At 48.2% G+C, this 25,838-nt stretch overlaps 1 protein-coding gene across 1 annotated transcript in view; it reads right to left on the minus strand.

The window, feature by feature from the left end:
• The window catches only part of LOC143801336 (matrix metalloproteinase-21-like), a 119,124-nt gene that overhangs the window by 69,577 nt on the left and 23,709 nt on the right, over window positions 1-25,838 (minus strand). The window contains exons 3-5 of the mRNA XM_077281241.1: window positions 6,783-7,533; window positions 6,383-6,522; window positions 2,798-2,939 (exon numbers count right to left, since the gene is read on the minus strand). Of these exons, the coding sequence (XP_077137356.1) occupies window positions 2,798-2,939; window positions 6,383-6,522; window positions 6,783-7,533 (1,033 nt within the window). The remainder of the gene's footprint in view (window positions 1-2,797; window positions 2,940-6,382; window positions 6,523-6,782; window positions 7,534-25,838) is intronic.

The raw sequence follows: 25,838 nt of genomic DNA on the forward strand, positions 1-25,838 counted from the left end.
CGGTCACACTATAGAGCTCTGTACTGTAAGAGCGGTCACACTATAGAGCTGTGTACTGTAAGAGCGGTCACACTATAGAGCTCTGTACTGTAAGAGCGGTCACACTATAGAGCTCTGTACTGTAAGAGCGGTCACACTATAGAGGTCTGTACTGTAAGAGCGGTCACACTATAGAGCTCTGTACTGTAAGAGCGGTCACACTATAGAGCTCTGTACTGTAAGAGCGGTCACACTATAGAGCTCTGTACTGTAAGAGCGGTCACACTATAGAGCTGTGTACTGTAAGAGCGGTCACACTATAGAGCTCTGTACTGTAAGAGCGGTCACACTATAGAGGTCTGTACTGTAAGAGCGGTCACACTATAGAGCTCTGTACTGTAAGAGCGGTCACACTATAGAGCTCTGTACTGTAAGAGCGGTCACACTATAGAGCTCTGTACTGTAAGAGTGGTCACACTATAGAGCTCTGTGCTGTAAGAGCGGTCACACTATAGAGCTCTGTACTGTAAGAGCGGTCACACTATCGAGCTCTGTACTGTAAGAGCGGTCACACTATAGAGTTCTGTACTGTAAGAGCGGTCACACTATAGAGCTCTGTACTGTAAGAGCGGTCACACTATAGAGCTCTGTACTGTAAGAGCGGTCACACTATAGAGCTCTGTACTGTAAGAGCGATCACACTATAGAGCTGTGTACTGTAAGAGCGGTCACACTATAGAGCTCTGGACTGTAAGAGCGGTCACACTATAGAGCTGTATACTGTAAGAGCGGTCACACTATAGAGCTCTGTACTGTAAGAGCGGTCACACTATAGAGCTCTGTACTGTAAGAGCGGTCACACTATAGAGCTCTGTGCTGTAAGAGGGGTCACACTATAGAGCTCTGTGCTGTAAGAGCGGTCACACTATAGAGCTCCGTACTGTAAGAGCGGTCACACTATAGAGCTCTGTACTGTAAGAGCGGTCACACTATAGAGCTCTGTGCTGTAAGAGCGGTCACACTATAGAGCTCTGTACTGTAAGAGCGGTCACACTATAGAGCTCTGTACTGTAAGAGCTGTCACACTATAGAGGTCTGTACTGTAAGAGCGGTCACACTATAGAGCTCAGTACTGTAAGAGCGGTCACACTATAGAGCTCTGTACTGTAAGAGCGGTCACACTATAGAGCTCTGTGCTGTAAGAGCGGTCACACTATAGAGCTCTGTGCTGTAAGAGCGGTCACACTATAGAGCTCTGTACTGTAAGAGCGGTCACACTATAGAGCTCTGTACTGTAAGAGCGGTCACACTATAGAGGTCTGTACTGTAAGAGCGGTCACACTATAGAGCTGTGTACTGTAAGAGCGGTCACACTATAGAGCTCTGTACTGTAAGAGCGGTCACACTATAGAGCTCTGTACTGTAAGAGCGGTCACACTATAGAGCTCTGTACTGTAAGAGCGGTCACACTATAGAGCTGTGTACTGTAAGAGCTGTCACACTATAGAGCTCTGTACTGTAAGAGCGGTCACACTATAGAGCTCTGTACTGTAAGAGCGGTCACACTATAGAGCTGTGTACTGTAAGAGCGGTCACACTATAGAGGTCTGTACTGTAAGAGCGGTCACACTATAGAGCTGTGTACTGTAAGAGCGGTCACACTATAGAGCTCTGAACTGTAAGAGTGGTCACACTATAGAGCTCTGTACTGTAAGAGCGGTCACACTATAGAGTTCTGTACTGTAAGAGCAGTCACACTATAGAGCTGTGTACTGTAAGAGAGGTCACACTATAGAGCTCTGTACTGTAAGAGCGGTCACACTATAGAGCTGTGTACTGTAAGAGCGGTCACACTATAGAGCTCTGTACTGTAAGAGCGGTCACACTATAGAGCTCTGTACTGTAAGAGCGGTCACACTATAGAGCTCTGTACTGTAAGAGCGGTCACACTATAGAGCTGTGTACTGTAAGAGCGGTCACACTATAGAGCTGTGTACTGTAAGAGCGGTCACACTATAGAGCTGTGTACTGTAAGAGCAGTCACACTATAGAGCTCTGTACTGTAAGAGCGGTCACACTATAGAGCTCTGTACTGTAAGAGCGGTCACACTATAGAGCTGTGTACTGTAAGAGCGGTCACACTATAGAGCTGTGTACTGTAAGAGCAGTCACACTATAGAGCTCTGTACTGTAAGAGCGGTCACACTATAGAGCTCTCTACTGTAAGAGCGGTCACACTATACAGCTCTGTGCTGTAAGAGCGGTCACACTATAGAGCTCTGTACTGTAAGAGCGGTCACACTATAGAGCTCTGTACTGTAAGAGCGGTCACACTATAGAGCTGTGTACTGTAAGAGCGGTCACACTATAGAGCTGTGTACTGTAAGAGCGGTCACACTATAGAGCTGTGTACTGTAAGAGCGATCACACTATAGAGCTCTGTACTGTAAGAGCGGTCACACTATAGAGCTGTGTACTGTAAGAGCGGTCACACTATAGAGCTGTGTACTGTAAGAGCGGTCACACTATAGAGCTCTGTACTGTAAGAGCGGTCACACTATAGAGCTCTGTACTGTAAGAGCGGTCACACTATAGAGCTCTCTACTGTAAGAGCGGTCACACTATACAGCTCTGTGCTGTAAGAGCAGTCACACTATAGAGCTCTGTACTGTAAGAGCGGTCACACTATAGAGCTCTGTACTGTAAGAGCGGTCACACTATAGAGCTCTGTACTGTAAGAGCGGTCACACTATAGAGCTCTGTACTGTAAGAGCGGTCACACTATAGACGTTTGCACTTCCGAGCTGAGACTTCTCACCATAGACCCTCTGAATCTCCCTACGATCAGCGCCATCCAGCTCCATCCTGCTGTTGGCCGGGATGTAATTTGGCTGCATGACAGAGGTCAAATCATTCATGTGACTGAGGCCGAGAACGTGTCCAATCTCATGTACAGCAACCTGCAGGCGAGAGGAGACACATGAGAGCAGACAGCAGCACACGCTCATGTGGAAGGTGCGTACTACACCTCATGGGAGACGCAAATGACCCTCACACCTCACTGGAGATGCACACAACCCTCACACGTCACTGGCTGTATAGACGACCCCTCATACATCACTGGTGGTGCATACGAGACTCGACCCCCGCACCTCACTGGAGATGCACACAACCCTCTCATGACACTGGTTGTACACATGACCCTCACATCTCATTGCAGGTGCACATGACCCTGGCACCTCACTTGACATTCACATGACCCTCACGCTTCATTGGACGAGCACATGACCCTCACACCTCACTGGAGTTACACATGATCCTCACACCTCACTGGAGTTGCACGTGACCCTCACACCTGACTGCTGGCACACATGATCCTCACACCTCACTGGTGGTGCACATGACCCTCACACCTCATTGCCTGTGCACATGACCCTCACACCTCACTGGTCGTTGAACATGACCCTCAATGGAGGTGCACATGACCCTCACACCTCACTGGTGGTGTACATGACCCTCACTGAAGGTGCACATGACCCTCACACTTCATTGCAGGTTAACTTGACCCTGACACCTCAATGGAGGTGCACATGACCCTCACACCTCACTGGTGGTGTACATGACCCTCACTGAAGGTGCACATGACCCTCACACTTCATTGCAGGTTAACTTGACCCTGACACCTCACTGGAGGTGCACATGACCCTCACACCTCACTGTAAGTGCACATGACCCTTGCATCTCACTGTAGGTGCACATGACCATCACACCTCACTGGAGGTGCACATGACCCTCACACCTCACTGGAGTTGCACATAAACCTCACACCCCACTGGAGGTGCACATGACCCTCACACCCCACTGGAGGTGCACATGACCCTCACACCCCACTGGAGGTGCACATGACCCTCACACCTCACTGGTGGTGCACATGACCTTCACACCTCACTGGAGTTACACATGACCCTCACACCTCACTGGAGTTGCACGTGACCCTCACACCTCACTGGAGTTGCACATGATCCTCACACCTGACTGCTGGCACACATGATCCTCACACCTGACTGCTGGCACACATGATCCTCACACCTCACTGGAGGTGCCCATGACCCTCACACCCCACTGGAGGTGCACATGACCCTCACACATCGTTGCAGGTGCACATTACCCTGGCTCCTCACTGGAGGTGCACATGATTCTCACAACTGACTGCTGGCACACATGATTCTCACACCTGACTGCTGGCACACATGATCCTCACACCTGACTGCTGGCACACATGATCCTCACACCTCACTGGAGGTGCCCATGACCCTCACACCCCACTGGAGGTGCACATGACCCTCACACATCGTTGCAGGTGCACATTACCCTGGCTCCTCACTGGAGGTGCACATGATTCTCACAACTGACTGCTGGCACACATGATTCTCACACCTGACTGCTGGCACACATGATCTTTATACCTCACTGGAGGTGCAGATGACTCTCACTGGAGGTGCACATGACACTTACACGTCACTGGAGCTGCACATGACCCTCACACGTCACTGCAGGTGCACATGACCCTCACACGTCACTGGAGGTGCTTATGACCCTCACACCTCACTGGTGGTTGAACCTGACCCTCACACATCGCTGCAGTTGCACATTACCCTGGCTCCTCACTGGAGGTGCACATGATTCTCACACCTGACTGCTGGCACACATGATTCTCACACCTGACTGCTGGCACACATGATCTTCACACCTCACTGAAGGTGCACATGACTCTCACTGGAGGTGCACATGACCCTCATACGTCACTGGAGCTGCACATGACACTCATACGTCACTGCAGGTGCACATGACCGTAACACCTAACTGGAGGTGCACATGACCCTCAAACCTCATTGGATGTGCACATCACCCTCACACCTCACTGGTGGTTTACATAACCATCGCTGGATATGCACATGACCCTCACTGGAGGTTTACATGAGACTCACATCTCACTGGAGGTGCACATGACCCTCACACATCACTGGAGGTGCACGTGACCCTCACTGGAAGTGCACATAACCCTGACACCTCAGTGGAGATGCACATAACCCTCAGTGGGGGTGCACATGACCCTCACACCTCAGTGGAGGTGCATATGACCTTCACATCTCACTAGAGGTGCTCATGACCCACACATATCACTGGAGGTGCACGTGACCTTCACTGGAAGTGCACATAACCCTGACACCTCAGTGGAGGTGCACATGACCCTCGCACATCAGTGGAGGTGAACATGACACTCACATATTATTATTATTTATTATTATAGCGCCATTTTTTCTATGGCGCTATACATGTGAGAAGGGGTGTACATAATAAAAACAAGTACAATAATCTTGAACAATACAAGTCACAACTGGAACAGGAGGAGAGAGGACCCTGCCCGTGAGGGCTCACAATCTACATATCAGTGTAGGTGCACATGACCCTCACACCTCAGTGGAAGTGCACATGACCCTCAAAGCTCATTGAAGGTGCAGATGACCCTCACATGTCACTGGAGGTGCACATGATCCTCACAAGACAGTGGAGGTGCGCATGACCCTCACATGTCACTGGAGGTACACATGATCCTCACAACTCAGTGGAGGTGCACATGATCCTCACAACTCAGTTGAGCTGCACACGACCCTCGCATTTAACTGGAGGTGCACATGACCCTTACTGGAGGTGCACATGACCCTCACACCTCAGTGGAAGTGCACATGACCCTCAAAGCTCATTGAAGGTGCAGATGACCCTCACATGTCACTGGAGGTGCGCATGATCCTCACAAGACAGTGGAGGTGCACATGACTCTCCCACGTCACTGGAGGTGCACATGATCTTCACAACTCAGTGGAGGTGCACATGATCCTCACAACTCAGTTGAGCTGCACACGACCCTCGCATTTAACTGGAGGTGCACATGACCCTTACTGGAGGTGCACATGACCCTCACACCACACTGGAGGTGCACATGACCCTCACACTTCACTGGAGATGCACATGACCCTCACATCTCTTCAATAGTAATTAGGAAAACACGGCACTTCTGGAATTCCGGAGGTGCACAAGTAGGATAACCAAATCCGTCAGCTGTGATGTAGAAATACTTGGTACGCGTATAGGTGTGTTCAAGAACTTATTTATTGAGTGAAGAAATTCCAGTACTTACTGTCTTAGCAGTGGACACTGTAGACTCCCACACAGCACGCTGCCGCACAGATTTCCTCTATCCAGATGACTGATGAAGGTCAGGTATTGATCGAAATGTCTCATTTATTTCTGGAATTTCTTTACTCAATAAATAAGTTCTTGAACACACCTATACGAGTGCCAAGTATTTCTACACCACCTCTTCAATAGTGTCATGTCTCACCTTCAGTAGACTGATCCCCTGTTCACTATTGGGAGGCACAAAATGTTCATCATCGTCAAAATGTATGTCCCCTAGACGCCAGGCATGAGCAAACTCCCTGCCCGTCCCATCAAAGAGCTGAGAGCAGCCCAGGTGCCGCCCTGGAAGGGAGAGAGATAGAAGGACAGAAAGTCAAGAGCCCACATAACTAACAAGACACTCTGTCACTGTTATTATAGGGACACTGTGGATATCACTGTTATAATAACCACAAGTTTCTACAATGTAGACCTCCCCAGTAATATTGTTATCTGAATGGGAAAGGCTTTCCACTTCTCTAGTCAGGGTCAATTTTTCTAGGCAGGACAAGACTCCTGTCTCTACTTCTCAGAAGAGAAATTGGTGACGTTCTAGTACTCACGGGTCCCGAAGCCCAGCTTTATGTCTATGAGGTGGGCCGGAGATATCAGATCTTCTTCAAAGTTGAGGGGGACGACTTCACTCCAGATCCTGAAGGCTCGCATTAGTATAGACCTCTGTTGGTTAATAGTCAGCCACACGCTGTACCCCTCCCCCAGCAGCCTCCATTTTATTGTAGGTTTAGAGAAGGCCCCATTCTTGGTTCCTGCCTTGATGAGGTCACTGCGTTTCTTCCTAACATGACGTCCCAGCTCTTGGTTGTCCCCCAGTTGTGACTGGATTCTTTTTTTTGCCCCCATCATTTCCCTCCGGATTCTCTCACTGGAGGGCATGATGGGTGTGGCAGAGGAGGTAAAATGTAAATATTCAGCTTTCTGGCCATTGTATGGTATTGAGGTGGCAATTTCAGTTGGGTTCACATATTCGTTCTTTTCTACCTCTGGGATCTTACGGTCAGGGACCCCACAACGAGGTGCACTCATGGCCTCTTGAGTGGCTTCATCCAGCTCCCCCGTCACTTTCAGTCTGTTAGCCTCCTGGAATTTCTTCAAGGCTCTGATGAATCTGGGATTTATTGATGGTTCTGGAAGCTCATGAATGACTGGTTGAGTAGAAGAGAAAGACTTGTCCTCTCTCAGAAGACTCGAGATGTCTGCTGGGGCCACATTCTCCCCAGAAGCTGATGGAGCAGTGCGGGATAGCAAAGAGTCCCAGCGGACTGGCTCGATCCAGCCATACTTCCAGAGGTATTTCTTCAAGAAATAAAAAATAGAATAGTTATAGCAAAGGCAGGATATTTCCATCCATATCTCAGTCCAAAACAGTCATCATAGCCTTCTCCGCACCCTATAATCTTCACCAGTACCCCACTCAATATCAGTCATCATCACCTACATGACACCCGGTCATCTCAATCCATACCCAACTCCAAGACAGTAATCATCACCTACACCACACCCCATCATTTCCACTAACACCCCACTCTAAAAGAGTCATCATTGCCTACATCACACCCCATCATCACCACCTACACCATACCCTGTTATCTTCGCCAACACCCCATTCCAAAACAGTCATCTCCACCTACACCACACTCCAAGATAGTTATCCCTGCCTATACTGCACCTCATCATACCCACCAGCATCTCATTCCAAGACCATCATTATCACCTACACCACACCCTGTCATCTGCACTTACAAAAACTCCAAAACAGTCATTACTGCCTTCACCACTGTTACGTGTTACGGAACCACTCAGCACCCAGAAAATGTTGTGCAGTTATATGTATGAATAATAGGTTCCATGTGAGATGCATCAGCCCACAGGCTGCGCCCCTGGGCAGAGGGCACAAGATACCCCCCTTCTGTCCTCCCCCACCTTTGTAATTCCCACATTATATATCGGCAGGCTCCGGCCCTCTGCGGCTATTGTAATGTATGTCTGGCCTGCTGCTTTTCTATTGGCCTGCCCTCTGTATCTGTGTAATATATTTTGTGTCCGATGAATAAAGTGTTTGTGAGATTGGAAATACGTGGAGAAGCAGTCAGCTTTTATATGCTCTCATGTAATCAAGGAATTCCAGCCAGCGTCCTTCATTCAGACTCCAGCCAAAGCAAAGTGGACCTCCTGAAACACGGGGTGGTACTGAAAGAGGTACCCCAGCTTGGTAGACCCCGTTACACTGGTGGCAGACAGGTGGGGCGTGATGCCACACCTGCCGTCAGCTGGGCCACCTGCAAAGACAACGTCCCAACCGGACTCAGCATACCCAGTGGCCAAAGGCGGTAACAGCTACCTTCAGCCGGGCCGCTGTATACTGCTACCAAGGCGAAGCTGACCTGGCATTGGGGGCTACAACTAACCAAGGGGTGGAAGAAATGGAGGAAGTGCTGCATGAAGTAGACCCCGTGCAGGCAGCCCGGGTAGATAATCGACAACAGCATCGACAGGTTGTGTGGGTTAATGGGAAACGCATGCAGGGACTAAGAGATTCCGGAGCAACTTTGACCCTAGTGAAGCCTCATCTCGTCCGGGACCTAGAGAAGACGGACCGGACAGTGGCAGTCCGTGTAGCAGGGGGAGCCATACATCGACTGCCCACTGCCAGGATTCACCTGAACTGGGGAGTCGGGGATGGCCTTCTAGAGGTCGGCTTGATGGAGGATTTGCCTGCAGACGTCTTGCTGGGAAATGACTTGGGACCTATGTTATCTGCCTTCTCGGTTGCCCCTCTGGCTGAGACATATCCTGTGACCACCCGGAGACAAGCTCGAGCTGCGGAGGCGGAATCACACTCAGAGGAGGCCCAGGTAAGACATCCCAGCCCTACACGTATTCCCATAGCCAGACACATTTCTTGGGCCACCCCAGATGAATTTAAGAGGGAGTTACTTGAGGATCCTTCATTGGAGGGATATCGTGGGAAGACACAGGAGGGGAGAGGGGTATTGGAAGGGGAACAGTTTGTATGGAAGCAGGGACTCCTCTACCGGATCACAGAGCAGCACCACACAGGGACGAGCCCCACTATAAAACGACAGCTGGTAGTTCCCAAGAAGTATAGGCATCTCTCATGACATACCCTTGGCCGGGCACTTCGGCGTTTGTCGCACCAGGCATCGTCTGACACAAAACTTCTTTTGGCCGGGGGTAACCTATGATGTTCGTCAGTCCTGCCAGACCTGTGACAGTTGCCAGCACATTGGCAAGAGGGGAGATCGATGCAAGGCCAAATTACGCCCCCTCCCCATTGTGGAGGAACCATTTAGCCAAGTAGCGGTCGATCTGATAGGGCCGTTAGCCAAACCCAGTCCGTCAGGGAAAAGGTATATATTGGCATTCACAGGGATGTATAATGTGCTTCCAAATTTAACCCTTTGTGCTACCAGCATACAGATAGGCTTTAAATTTATTTCTACTGCTGAGATATTTTTATAAATTTACTATGGCACTCTGATTTGGTATATTTACTATATTGTGCTGGCCCAATTCTGTAGGCGGGACCTACTGGCACTCACTTATTTGGAATTTTTGTCATGTACCTCATATTGTTATAAACATTACTGATTGCTCCAAGAACTGTATGCACTTGCACACTAACAGTTCTAGTTTTATGTATATGGATATTTGATAAAAGTTTTGTGTACGTTTGTATATCATGAGCTTCTGACTCGTCTTTTCTCCTGTATTATTATATATATTTGAGTCGCTCTGCTCTTTATAATATGCAATTCAGCATTAATGCTACTTCATGCATGGTATTTTTGTAGGAAGAATGTCTTTGGGATTATTTTTCAAATATATTGACAGTGGTAGATTATGCCACACGGTATCCAGAGGCGGTTGCGTTACCTAACATACTGGCAGAGACGGTGGCGGCTGCCCTGCTCCAGGTTTTCTCACAGGTTGGATTTCCCCGGGAGATTATCTCGGACCAGGGTACCCAGTTTACAGCAGAGGTGACCAACCAACTGTGGAAGCTGTGCGGCGTAAAGTCCATTAGAAGCGCCCTGTACCATCCGCAAACCAATGGGTTGTGTGAACGCTTTAATGGGACGTTAAATTCTTGCCTCACCTCCTGTTTGCCTATCGGGAGGTGCCCCAAGAATCCACGGGGTTCTCCCCGTACGAACTGGTATACGGGAGACGGGTAAGGGGACCCCTAGACTTAGTGCTAGAACACTGGGAAGGGGAGGGCATCATAGAAGGGGTACCTATTGTACCCTATGTGCTGGAATTCCGTGACCGCCTACAGGAGCTGACCCAGGCTGTACGTGGGAACATGCAGGTGGCCCAGCGGCGCCAGCGCATATGGTACGATCGGAGGGCCAGAGAGCGCACCTTGGAAATAGGACAGAAGATCCTGGTGTTAGAGCCCACTAGGCAGAACAAGTTCCAAGCTGCATGGCAGGGGCCCTACCAGGTAGTGGGGAAAATAGCCGACACCACCTATAATGTCGCCGATTGTGATGACCCCAGGGTTATCCGCATGTTCCACGTGAATATGCTGAAGCCCTACCCGGAGTGCCCTGAAGAGGTAGTGGCCATCTGTGCACCTGAAGCAGAGGATTTAGCCAGACTTTCCTTGCCTGATGTCTTAGGGGAAAGGACTCAGTCTGAAACATGGGACCAGGTACACTGGGGTGAAGACCTAGGCCCCCGGGAGAGACAGCAGGCGGAGGAGTTGTTGAGGCAGCGACAGAGGATGTTTTCGGGGAGACCAGTGTACACTCACCTGGCACAACACAAGGTTGAGACCCAGGATCAGACCCCCCTGTGACAACCCCCCTTCCGTGTCCCTGAGTCTGTACGAGAAGGGATGCGACAAGAGATACAAGAGATGTTGCGTTTAGGGGTCATTGAAGAGTCAGATAGTCCCTGGGCATCCCCCGTAGTGTTAGTGCCCAAGAAGGATGGGACTACACGGTTTTGTGTAGACTATCGCAGGCTCAATGAGAAAACAGTGACGGATGTGTATCCCATGCCGCGTGTGGATGAGTTGTTAAACCGGCTGGCGGGGGCAAAGTATTTGACCCCCATCGATCTATGCAAAGGCTACTGGCAGATTCCCCTTAGTCCTGACGCTATTCCCAAGTCTGCATTTGTCACCCCGTTCGGCTTATTCCAGTTTCGAGTTATGCCATTCGGGATGAAGACTGCCCCGGCGACCTTCCAGAGGCTGGCTGACCGGCTTCTGGATGGTCTCCAGGACTATGCTTGTGCCTACCTGGATGACATCGCCATCTACAGCGCGACATGGGAAAAGCATCTAAATCACATAGAGACAGTATTGGACAGGATCCACAAGGCCGGAATCACCCTGAACCCAAACAAGTGTCACGTGGGCAAAGCAGAGGTTCAGTACAATACAAAACTATGTAAAGCAGTTAATACAAGAGAAGATAGTATTCTGCTACAGATGGATCTGGATAAGTTGGAAACTTGGGCTGAAAGGTGGCAGATGAGGTTTAACAATGATAAATGTAAGGTTATACACATGGGAAGAAGGAATCAATATCACCATTACACACTGAACGGGAAACCACTGGGTAAATCTCACATGGAGAAGGACTTGGGGATCCTAGTTAATGATAAACTTACCTGGAGCAGCCAGTGCCAGGCAGCAGCTGCCAAGGCAAACAGGATCATGGGGTGCATTAAAAGAGGTCTGGATACACATGATGAGAGCATTATACTGCCTCTGTACCAATCCCTAGTTAGACCGCACATGGAGTACTGTGTCCAGTTTTGGGCACCGGTGCTCAGGAAGGATATAATGGAACTAGAGAGAGTACAAAGGAGGGCAACAAAATTAATAAAGGGGATGGGAGAACTACAATACCCAGATAGATTAGCGAAATTAGGATTATTTAGTCTAGAAAAAAGACGACTGAGGGGCGATCTAATAACCATGTATAAGTATATAAGGGGACAATACAAATATCTCGCTGAGGATCTGTTTATACCAAGGAAGGTGACGGGCACAAGGGGGCATTCTTTGCGTCTGGAGGAGAGAAGGTTTTTCCACCAACATAGAAGAGGATTCTTTACTGTTAGGGCAGTGAGAATCTGGAATTGCTTGCCTGAGGAGGTGGTGATGGCGAACTCAGTCGAGGGGTTCAAGAGAGGCCTGGATGACTTCCTGGAGCAGAACAATATTGTATCATACAATTATTAGGTTCTATAGAAGGACGTAGATCTGGGGATTTATTATGATGGAATATAGGCTGAACTGGATGGACAAATGTCTTTTTTCGGCCTTACTAACTATGTTAGTATTTAGAGCATTGGGTGGGAAGTGGGAAACAGCGACCAGAACCAGCCAAGATTGAGGCCATAGCCAAATGGCCCACCCCACGCACTAAAACACAGGTCATGGCGTTTCTAGGGACAGCTGGGTATTACAGGAAATTCGTTCCCAATTACAGCAGCGTAGCCAAGCCCCTCACTGATCTGACCCGTAAGAACCAACCCCGCCAGGTAACCTGAACCTCAGAGTGTGAGGAAGCCTTCCGCCAGCTAAAGTACGCCCTCACCAATACCCCTGTATTGGCCGCACCCGATCCAACTAAACGTTTCCTTGTCCACACCGACGCTTCTGTGTTTGGATTGGGGGCAGTACTGAGCCAAGTCAGGCCGGACAGCCAAGAACACCCAGTAGCTTACCTGAGTCGGAAACTACTGCGCCGTGAAGTAAGCTATGCGGCCATCGAGAAGGAGTGCCTGGCGGTAGTATGGGCACTCAAAAAGTTGCAACCATATTTGTATGGACGACAGTTTTCCCTCCTAACAGACCATAATCCCCTAGTCTGGCTTAATTGGGTCTCCGGAGACAACGCCAGATTACTGCGGTGGAGTTTAGCCCTACAACCTCTGGACTTCACTATCCACTACAGACCCGGCAAACAAAAAGGTAACGCCGATGGACTAAGTCGACAAACGGAACTTGTACCAACCCCATAAACTTCGGTCATCCCCAAACCAATCCGTTAAGGATCAGACTGTGTATGCCGATCGTGTCGCTGGAAAGGGGAGCCGTGTTACGGAACCAGTCAGCACCCAGAAAATGTTGTGTAGTTATATGTATGAATAATAGGTTCCATGTGAGATGCATCAGCCCACAGGCTGCGCCCCTGGGCAGAGGGCACAAGATATCCCCCTTCTGTCCTCCCCCACCTTTGTAATTCCCTCAGTAAATATCGGCAGGCTCTGGCTCCCTGCGGCTATTGTAATGTATGTCTGGCCTGCTGCTTTTCTATTGGCCTGCCCTCTGTATCTGTGTAATATATTTTGTGTCCGATGAATAAAGTGTTTGTGAGACTGGAAATATGTGGAGAAGCAGTCAGCTTTTATATGCTCTCATGTAATCAAGGAATTCCAGCCAGTGTCCTTCATTCAAACTCCAGCCAAAGCAAAGTGGACCTCCTGAAACACGGGGTGGTACTGAAAGAGGTACCCTAGCTTGGTTAGACCCCGTTACAACCACACCACTTCCCCATCACCTACACTCCAATCCAAGACAGTCATCACTGCCAACATCACACCTCTGCCTACACTCCAATCCAAGACAGTCATCATTGCCTACTCCACACCCCGTAATCTTCACCTGCACCATATTCCAAGGCAGTCATAACTGCCTACACCGCACCTGGTCATCTCCTCCACCACTTCCCCACCACCTACACTCCATTCAAAGACAGTCATCACTGCCTACATCACACCTCCGCTTACACTCCAATCCAAGATAGTCAACATCGCCTACACCACACCTCGTAATCTCCACCTACATCATTGTCATGAACTTAGAAGGAACTTGCAGCTCTCTGATGCCTCCTTACCCTGTCCAAATGTGAGAGCACATGTATCTGGGCAGTCGGCATGGTGGGAGGAAAAGCTTTTGATATGGTGCCACACAAAAGGTTGATACATAAAATGAGAATAATGGGGATAGGGGAAAATATGTGCAAGTGGGTTGAGAGCTGGCTCAGGGATAGGAAACAAAGGGTGGTTATTAATGGCGTACACTCGGACTGGGTCGCGGTTAGTAGTGGGGTACCACAGGGGTCAGTATTGGGCCCTCTTCTTTTTAACATATTTATTAATGACCTTGTAGGGGGCATTCAGAGTAGAATTTCAATATTTGCAGATGACACTAAACTCTGCAGGGTAATCAATACAGAGGAGGACAATTTTATATTACAGGATGATTTGTGTAAACTAGAAGCTTGGGCTGATAAATGGCAAATGAGCTTTAATGGGGATAAATGTAAGGTCATGCACTTGGGTAGAAGTAATATGATGTATAACTATGTGCTTAATTCTAAAACTCTGGGCAAAACCGTCAATGAAAAAGACCTGGGTGTATGGGTGGATGACAAACTCATATTCAGTGGCCAGTGTCAGGCAGCTGCTTCTAAGGCAAATAAAATAATGGGATGCAGTAAAAGAGGCATAGATGCTCATGAGGAGAACATAATTTTACCTCTATACAAGTCACTAGTTCGACCACACTTAGAATACTGTGCACAGTTCTGGTCTCCGGTGTATAAGAAAGACATAGCTGAACTGGAGCGGGTGCAGAGAAGAGCGACCAAGGTTATTAGAGGACTGGGGGGTCTGCAATACCAAGATAGGTTATTACACTTGGGGCTGTTTAGTTTGGAAAAACGAAGGCTAAGGGGTGATCTTATGTTAATGTATAAATATATGAGGGGACAGTACAAAGACCTTTCTGCTGATCTTTTTAATCATAGACCTGAGACAGGGACAAGGGGGCATCCTCTACGTCTGGAGGAAAGAAGGTTTAAGCATAATAACAGACGCGGATTCTTTACTGTAAGAGCAGTGAGACTATGGAACTCTCTGCCGTCTGATGTAATGAGTGATTCATTACTTAAATTTAAGAGGGGACTGGATACGTTTCTGGAAAAGTATAATGTTACAGGGTATATACACTAGATTCCTTGATAGGGCGTTGATCCAGGGAACTAGTCTGATTGCCGTATGTGGGGTCGGGAAGGAATTTTTTTCCCCATGGTGGAGCTTACTGTTTGCCACATGGGGTTTTTTTTTACCTTCCCCTGGATCAACATGTTAGGGCATGTTAGGTTAGGCTATGGGTTGGACTAGATGGACTTAAAGTCTTCCGTCAACCTTAATAACTATGTAACTAGGATCAGAGTGAGTTTTTGTGGTCCAGAATCATGGCTACTGAAACTGGACCATGTGGAAGACAGAGTGGTTCTGGCAAAGTGACTGGAAGCATTATCTGCTATCAATCCAACAACCTTTTCACTCTGGTCTGGCTTCAAGAGTGGTGTTCCGTGCCCTCCTACAAAGTGGGACAGGAAGCTAGATCGACATGATGTGAGTGTTTATTGTGCTCCCATGGCAGGCACAGTTTCACCTTGCCCACAGCCCTGGCCTCTGCTCTCACCATCAGCATCACATTCACTTCCCTGTCCCTTACCACGCGCCTTGCCCACTTTTATGTATGATATATCCCTGTTGAGAAAAACGTTGCAGACAGTATTACAATGTTTGAGGGACGAGGGAAAGTCCATTTTGGATTTATTAATTCAAGCCCGATAGATTATGCAGAGATCTTCCACCACTCCTGAAGTGGCCTCCCACCCTTGGGATAAGAACACAAATCCCTAAAAGAACAGAACTTCACCATATTGCCAGAGAATTAGAAGTTACATGTTAATGAAGGCAAGGAGGAGCAGAGCAGAGACCCCCTAATGTCTTTTGTACAAGGCGGCCCACATCATTGGAAGCTCTAGACACTTGGGCACCGACACCTAGAGATAACTTATGAGAGTACCGTGCATCTCAGGGTTAAGTCTAATATACCACCCGAACCCTGGGAGCCCTCCGCACACACGCCTGCATATCATATTTCTCTAGATGTCCCAGATACCGAGCAATCGAGACTGGGTCTCCAGAACCTCTTAGCCGACCCAAGTTTGGACTCTCCATATCGGTCCAGCTCCAATGAACCCATTGAGACGTCAGTCATCCCGTTTGGACCTCCCCCACCCATCCTAGATATTGTAAACTATTTCAGCTAGGAGGTCAAGGGAGGAGAATTCAGTCCAACCCAGAGGGGTGGTGGCAAATATGGGAGGGGGCGAGCTAGGGGTTAAAAGCTAGCCACCCACCTTTAGAATTTGTCATTGTTCTGCCATGGATGCCACGTCATGTCACCTGTGGAGACGGACCAGAAACTAAGAAGGTGGCTGTGGATGTAAGAGCTTCTCTTTATCCACAAGTGATAAGAAATGGTAACGTGACACATACATCTAACTGCAATCCCAACCTGTACCCTACTTTTATCTGTACTTCTGGCTGTAATATCTGTGTATTACTCTGTATATATTTGTAGTATCTAGTGCACCTTTCAGCAACTAAAATATCAATTAATTTTGGGCTGCTTGTTTATCTCGAAACCTGATTTCCCATGTCCGTGAGTACGGCTAGTATTTATACGCTACCTGGGGTTGGTTTCTGACCAGATATAAGCTTGTTAATGGACCAGGCTTGTATCTAATGAGGAACTGGTGGCAGCATACCTGTCAGGAAATAGGAAGAATTTCTTATTGCTTCAAGTACACATACAGAGATCTCAGCTGCAGTTTCCTCTGCCTGCATATGCCTGTGTGCGATTTCACCTTACCCCCTCCCTCCCCCCTGCTATATAGCTGTAATTTGAGACCAGCATGCCAGCAACCTTCACTGAGCAGTTTATGGCTTTAAGCTGGGAAAGGCAGCCATAGTACCATGTGCTCTTTTGTTCCTGTATAAACTTAATAGTAAGGCATAACTCGACCCCAATTAGTGACAGAGATATGAAAGTTATATATTTGGTATGTGCAACAATAGGGCTACATGCCGGTGCGCTTTCTGAAGCGCCTTGCATGGACCGAGAGACAGATTGCAGTTTAAGCGGGTCATATATCTACCTCGTGTTTACACTTACAGTAAATGAACCCCTATGATGTGGGGAGCATCATAATCATTTTGTCATCTTTCTATGAGGTTCATATGCCAAGAAATGCGGATGATAGTTTTTCATATCCTCAAGAAAGAGGAGTGCATTCCATAGCTCTGCCCACCCCATGAGGTCATCCAGGGTGAGAGACCCTTAGTTTTGGCCAAAGGTATAAAACTCAGAGGCCCAAACAAAAGGGGTCTTTTGCCGGGGATTCAGCTACTATAGGCTGTGCAATCTGACCTGAAGATCAGTGGGGAAGGTCCCCTCCTCCGCCACCACATGGCGTACCATTGAATGATATGAAAGAATTGTAAGTGTTTTTTTCAACTTGAATCCCTATTTATTTGTAATCGTCTGTATATACATAATCGTCTCATTTTAAAATATCTTTTTACCCTTTTGTAAACACTGCCTACCTTTTGGAGTAAAATATATAAACTTACTAGCTTTATTTCTCTTTGCTCTATAACGTACTGTCACATCCTCTGAAGTAAAATTACGCTACTAATTTGGGTTGGCTCCGGAACCGTTATTAATTAAGGAATTGGAGCTGGTGGCAGTGGATTTGTCCTGTGCATTTGGGAGACTTTGTAGCGACGGACGGTGTTGATAATTATTGTTCCCACATGAGTGGGAGTAGTTATATCGCCCTCGCTGCAGTGTGCCCATTAGCCAGTCAAAGTAAGGCAGCCTTTCTGGCGCCTAATTATCCTAGGTGCAGTACCCTGTCTGACCTGAGGGTAAGGGGGGCGCCTGAGAGATTCAAGTTCCTAACCGGAACAGGGAAGTGGGATATAGATAAATCCCCTTCAGAAAAGAACCAGGTGCAACAAAACAACCACGGTTCATGACAAATTGGTGTGAGCGGTGGGGATGATAAAGATATCCTCCCTGATATCCGTTGCAATACCATTCTGGTGTTATTGGGGGATCCTGGCAATGACGGATCAGAGGTTTATATATATATTCCGGGCCTGGGACTGGGGATATATATACCGCCCACACTGCAGAGTGCCCGATAACCTCACCAGTAACTACTTATCCTAAGTGCAGTTCCCTGACTGACCCGAGGATAAGGTGGCACCAGAGAGCTGTGACTGTGTAAGCTCTGTCACAGATAGGTGACGGCGTGTGGCTATCCATATCCCCCCGGCTCTCCTCTCATGTGTTTTCCTTACATAATGCCAGCAAAATTGCAAAATTTCCCCACTACAGATGGACAACCCACATAGTATATAACACAGCCCATGTAGTATATAGCACAGCCACGTAGTATATAACACAGCCCACATAGTATATAACACAGCCACGTAGTATATAGCACAGACACGTAGTATATTGCCCAGCCTCGTAGTATATTGCCCAGCCACGTAGTATATTGCACAGCCACGTAATATATTGCACAGCCACATAGTATATAGCACAGAGACGTAGTATATAACACTGCCCATGCAGTATGTAACCCAGGCCACGTAGTATAGAGCACAGCAATGTAGTATATTGCCCAGCCACGTAATATAAACCACAGCCACGTAGTATATAGCACAGCCCACATAGTATATAGAACAGAGATGTAGTATATAACCCAGCCCATGCAGTATCTAACACAGCCCACGTAGTATATAACACAGCCCACGTATTATATTGCACAGCCCTTGTATTATATAGCACAGCCCTCGTAGTATATAGCAATGTGGGCACCATATCCCTGTTAAAAAAAGAATTAAAATAAAAAATAGTTATATACTCACCTTCCATCGGTCCCCGGATCCAGCCCAGGCGTCTAACAATGCTCCTCATGACGCTCCAGTCCCAAGAGTGCATTGTGGTCTCGCAAGATGATGACGTAGTGGTCTCGTGAGACCGCTACATCATCATCTCGCGAGACCGCAATGCATGGACCAGACCGTCGCGAGGAGCGGGAAAGGCCTGGGCTGGATCTGGGGGCCAACAGAAGGTGAGTATATAATGATTTTTTTTTTTATTATTATTTTTAACATTAGATCTTTTTACTAGGCAGCATCAATAGTAAAAAGTTGGTCACACAGGGTTAATAGCAGTGTTAACGGAGTGCGTTACACCGCGGCATAACGCTGTCCGTTAACGTTGCCATTAACCCTGTGTGAGTGCTGACTGGAGGAGTATGGAGCGGGCACTGACGGCAGGGGAGTAGGGAACGGCCATTTCGCAGCTGCACTGTGCCCGTTGCTGATTGGTCGTGGCCGTTTGACCGCTACCAATCAGCGACTTGGGATTTCCGTGACAGATAGACAGACAGATGGAAGTGACCCTTAGACAATTATATAGTAGATGGAAGAAAGACAAGATGACTGTCAATCTTCCTCGGTCTGGGGCTCCATGCAAGATCATGTCTCGTGGGGTAAGGATGACTCTGAGAAAGGTCAGGAATCAGCGCAGAACAACACGGGAGGTCCTGGCAAATGACCTGAAGGGAGATGGGACCACAGCCTCAAACATTACTGTTAGTAATATGCTAGGTTCAGGACGATTGCACTGTATTGAAGAGAGGATAGATGGGGGTCATGTATCGTGAGATTTTGGGAAACAGCCTCCTTCCCTCAGTAAGAGCATTAAAGATGGGTCGTAGCTTGGTCTTCCAGCATGAGAATTACCCAAAACACACAGCCATGGCAACTAAAGAGTGGCTCTGTAGAAGTATTTCATGGTTCTGGAGTGGCCTAGCCAGTCTCCAGACCTGAACCCAGTAGAAAATCTTTGGAGGGAACTGAAACTCAATGTTGCTCAGTGACAGCCCCAAAACCTGAAAGATCTAGAGAAGATCTGTATGGCGGAGGGGGCCAAAATTCTTGCTGCAGTGTGTGCAAACCTGGTCAAGAACTACAGGAAACATCTGACCTCTGCAACTGCAAGCAAATGTTTCTGGACCTTATATTAAGCTCTGTTTTTCTATTGTATCAAATACTTATTTCATGCAGTAAAATGCAAATTAATTATGTAAAAATCCTACGATAACAATTACAGACCTCTCCATTCTTTGTAGGTGGGAAAACTACAAAATTGGGCGAGTATCAAATCGTTATTTTCCCCACTGTACGTGTGCACATTACACAACACTTTATCCTAATAGCTGTGACGTGTCCATCATATGATAGGATCATACAGTCTTGCGTTTAGCACAGAGTTTGCTAAAGTCTTCATTGCACCATATTGATGTCAGTGTGACCTAATGAAGTATCGTGTACCTAACTGGTATAAGAATAATGTGTCCCGAATACAGTCATTCTGAATGGCCAAATAGCTGACCAATTGGAGAAGCAGCCGTCAGCACAAACGACTGTCCAATCAAAATAGCAGATGTCAGCGAGACTTAACTGAAGTAGATGACCAATCAGAATGGAGAACGTCAGCATAGGAATTCACCAATCGGAGTGCTAGGCGTCAGCATGATGCAGCCGCTATTGTTATTCAATCCTAAGGCACCACGTCATCACGACGATATCGATTGCGAGTTTGCAATTCATAGGAGACAGTGGGTGTTGCGCTTCTACCCAAAGAAAAATGGCACACGGCGAGAGAGATGGGAAAGAGAGCTCTGCCACCAGGGAGGGATACAAGGGGGCAACCCTGTTACTTTCCCTGCACCACCTTGTGCTTCCCTGGCGTCCAAAGATGGGTTATTTCACCTCGTGTGGCGATCATGTTCCTATCTCTGTCTTACCCTCAGTACCACCCTGATTAGTGAGTAGGATAGCAGGAACGCAGGTCTAATGTAAAGACACAGAGGGGAAACGGACAGGGACAAATGAAAACCACAATCATATGAAAACACTATCAAGCAATCGAGTGGGAAGTAGAGGGTGAGGCAAACCATATAGAGACTGGGAGACACACACACAAACCAACTACAAGCAGACATCTCCTGAAACAACTCCAAACATATGCTCTTTACTCAGCTCGTTCCTCCAGCTCCAAACCAGGTAGTTGCAAGCTATCACTGACAACAACTGAAGCTAACAAAAGAACCAGAGGGAAGTGATGGACTCAGCACAGCTGAGAAAACTCAGGACAGAGAGCTGCGGGAGACAAACAGGACTGATTAACCCCTGCAAGAACAGAGCAAGGGAAATCTGAAGTGATAATAGGAAGGTGAAGAAGTTCTATCCATGCATTTTCTGCATTTTAGATACAACTATTCACATTGGTTGTGACTATGCAAACAAAAATTATACATAGGAGGTGTGTCTGGCCAGCCGCCATCCATGCCTTTGTCCCAACCCCTGATGACACCGCTAATGCGGTGAAACATGTGATATGTGCTATAAATTGTTTGTCCTATTCTGCTAGATAGTGATGACACCCCGGTGCCATCGATTGAATAAATATAATAAGTTATCTTTAAAATCAATAAAATGCAGACAAATCAGGGACATCGTTTTAATATAACCCCGTATGCATTTTAGATTTACTATTAAAAGTTTAAGTTTTATGGCATGCGAGAGAGGGAACTAAACATGGGTTCTCCCCTTCTTGCTAATATGCGTACACCAGACTCCATCACTTACACCACACTCCATCACTTACACCACACTCCATCACCTACACCACACTCCATCACTTACACCACACTACATCACCTACACCACACTCCATCACTTACACCACACTCCATCACCTACACCACACTCCATCACCTACACCACACTCCATCTCCTACACCACACTCCATCTCCTACACCACACTCCATCACTTACACCACACTCCATCACCTACACCACACTCCATCACTTACACCACACTCCATCTCCTACACCACACTCCATCACTTACACCACACTCCATCACTTACACCACACTCCATCACCTACACCACACTCCATCACCTACACCACACTCCATCACTTACACCACACTCCATCACCTACACCACACTCCATCACTTACACCACACTCCATCACCTACACCACACTCCATCTCCTAAACCACACTCCATCACCTACACCACACTCCATCTCCTACACCACACTCCATCACTTACACCACACTCCATCACTTACACCACACTCCATCACCTACACCACACTCCATCACCTACACCACACTCCATCACTTACACCACACTCCATCACCTACACCACACTCCATCACTTACACCACACTCCATCACCTACACCACACTCCATCACTTACACCACACTCCATCACCTACACCACACTCCATCACTTACACCACACTCCATCACCTACACCACACTCCATCTCCTAAACCACACTCCATCACCTACACCACACTCCATCTCCTACACCACACTCCATCACTTACACCACACTCCATCACTTACACCACACTCCATCACCTACACCACACTCCATCTCCTACACCACACTCCATCACCTACACCACACTCCATCTCCTACACCACACTCCATCACCTACACCACACTCCATCTCCTACACCACACTCCATCACCTACACCACACTCCATCACTTACACCACACTCCATCACTTACACCACACTCCATCACTTACACCACACTCCATCTCCTACACCACACTCCATCACTTACACCACACTCCATCACTTACACCACACTCCATCACCTACACCACACTCCATCACCTACACCACACTCCATCTCCTACACCACACTCCATCTCCTACACCACACTCCATCACTTACACCACACTCCATCACTTACACCACACTCCATCTCCTACACCACACTCCATCACCTACACCACACTCCATCACTTACACCACACTCCATCTCCTACACCACACTCCATCACCTACACCACACTCCATCACTTACACCACACTCCATCACTTACACCACACTCCATCTCCTACACCACACTCCATCACTTACACCACACTCCATCACCTACACCACACTCCATCACTTACACCACACTCCATCACCTACACCACACTCCATCACTTACACCACACTCCATCACCTACACCACACTCCATCTCCTAAACCACACTCCATCACCTACACCACACTCCATCACCTACACCACACTCCATCACTTACAACACACTCCATCACTTACACCACACTCCATCACCTACACCACACTCCATCACTTACATCACACTCCATCACCTACACCACACTCCATCACCTACACCACACTCCATCACCTACACCACACTCCATCACTTACACCACACTCCATCACTTACACCACATTCCATCACCTACACCACACTCCATCTCCTACACCACACTCCATCACCTACACCACACTCCATCACTTACACCACACTCCATCACCTACACCACACTCCATCACCTACACCACACTCCATCACTTACACCACACTCCATCACCTACACCACACTCCATCACTTACACCACACTCCATCACCTACACCACACTCCATCACCTACACCACACTCCATCACTTACACCATACTCCATCACCTACACCACACTCCATCACTTACACCACACTCCATCACCTACACCACACTCCATCACCTACACCACACTCTTTCACCTACACCACACTCCTTCACCTACACCACACTCCATCACCTACACCACACTCCATCACCTACACCACACTCCATCACTTACACCACACTCCATCACTTACACCACACTCCATCACCTACGTCACACTCCATCACCTACACCACACTCCTTCACCTACACCACACTCCATCACCTACACCACACTCCATCACTTACACCACACTCCATCACTTACACCACACTCCATCACCTACACCACACTCCATCACCTACACCACACTCTTTCACCTACACCACACTCCTTCACCTACACCACACTCCATCACCTACACCACACTCCATCACTTACACCACACTCCATCACTTACACCACACTCCATCACCTACGTCACACTCCATCACCTACACCACACTCCTTCACCTACACCACACTCCATCACCTACACCACACTCCATCACTTACACCACACTCCATCACTTACACCACACTCCATCACCTACACCACACTCCATCACCTACACCACACTCCATCACTTACCCCACACTCCATCACCTACACCACACTCCATCTCCTACACCACACTCCATCACTTACACCACACTCCATCACCTACACCACACTCCATCACCTACACCACACTCTTTCACCTACACCACACTCCTTCACCTACACCACACTCCATCACCTACACCACACTCCATCACCTACACCACACTCCATCACTTACACCACACTCCATCACTTACACCACACTCCATCACCTACGTCACACTCCATCACCTACACCACACTCCTTCACCTACACCACACTCCATCACCTACACCACACTCCATCACTTACACCACACTCCATCACTTACACCACACTCCATCACCTACACCACACTCCATCACCTACACCACACTCCATCACTTACCCCACACTCCATCACCTACACCACACTCCATCTCCTACACCACACTCCATCACTTACACCACACTCCATCAACTACACCACACTCCATCTCCTACACCACACTCCATCTCCTACACCACACTCCATCACCTACACCACACTCCATCACTTACACCACACTCCATCACCTACACCACACTCCATCACTTACACCACACTCCATCACTTACACCACACTCCATCACCTACACCACACTCCATCTCCTACACCACACTCCATCACCTACACCACACTCCATCACCTACACCACACTCCATCACTTACACCACACTCCATCACCTACACCACACTCCATCACCTACACCACACTCCATCACCTACACCACACTCCATCACTTACACCACACTCCATCACCTACACCACACTCCATCACCTACACCACACTCCATCTCCTACACCACACTACATCACCTACACCACACTCCATCACCTACACCACACTCCATCACTTACACCACACTCCATCACCTACACCACACTCCATCACCTACACCACACTCCATCACCTACACCACACTCCATCTCCTACACCACACTCCATCTCCTACACCACACTCCATCACCTACATCACACTCCATCACCTACACCACACTCCATCACCTACACCACACTACATCACCTACACCACACTCCATCACCTACACCACACTCCATCACTTACACCACACTCCATCACCTACACCACACTCCATCACCTACACCACACTCCATCACCTACACCACACTCCATCTCCTACACCACACTCCATCTCCTACACCACACTCCATCTCCTACACCACACTCCATCACTTACACCACACTCCATCACTTACACCACACTCCATCACTTACACCACACTCCATCTCCTACACCACACTCCATCACCTACACCACACTCCATCACTTACACCACACTCCATCTCCTACACCACACTCCATCACCTACACCACACTCCATCACCTACACCACACTCCATCTCCTACACCACACTCCATCTCCTACACCACACTCCATCACCTACACCACACTCAATCTCCTACACCACACTCCATCACCTACACCACACTCCATCACCTACACCACACTCCATCACTTACACCACACTCCATCACCTACACCACACTCCATCTCCTACACCACAC

Source organism: Ranitomeya variabilis, chromosome 1 (assembly GCF_051348905.1).
Source record: "Ranitomeya variabilis isolate aRanVar5 chromosome 1, aRanVar5.hap1, whole genome shotgun sequence".
NCBI classification, from domain to species: Eukaryota; Metazoa; Chordata; class Amphibia; order Anura; family Dendrobatidae; genus Ranitomeya; species Ranitomeya variabilis.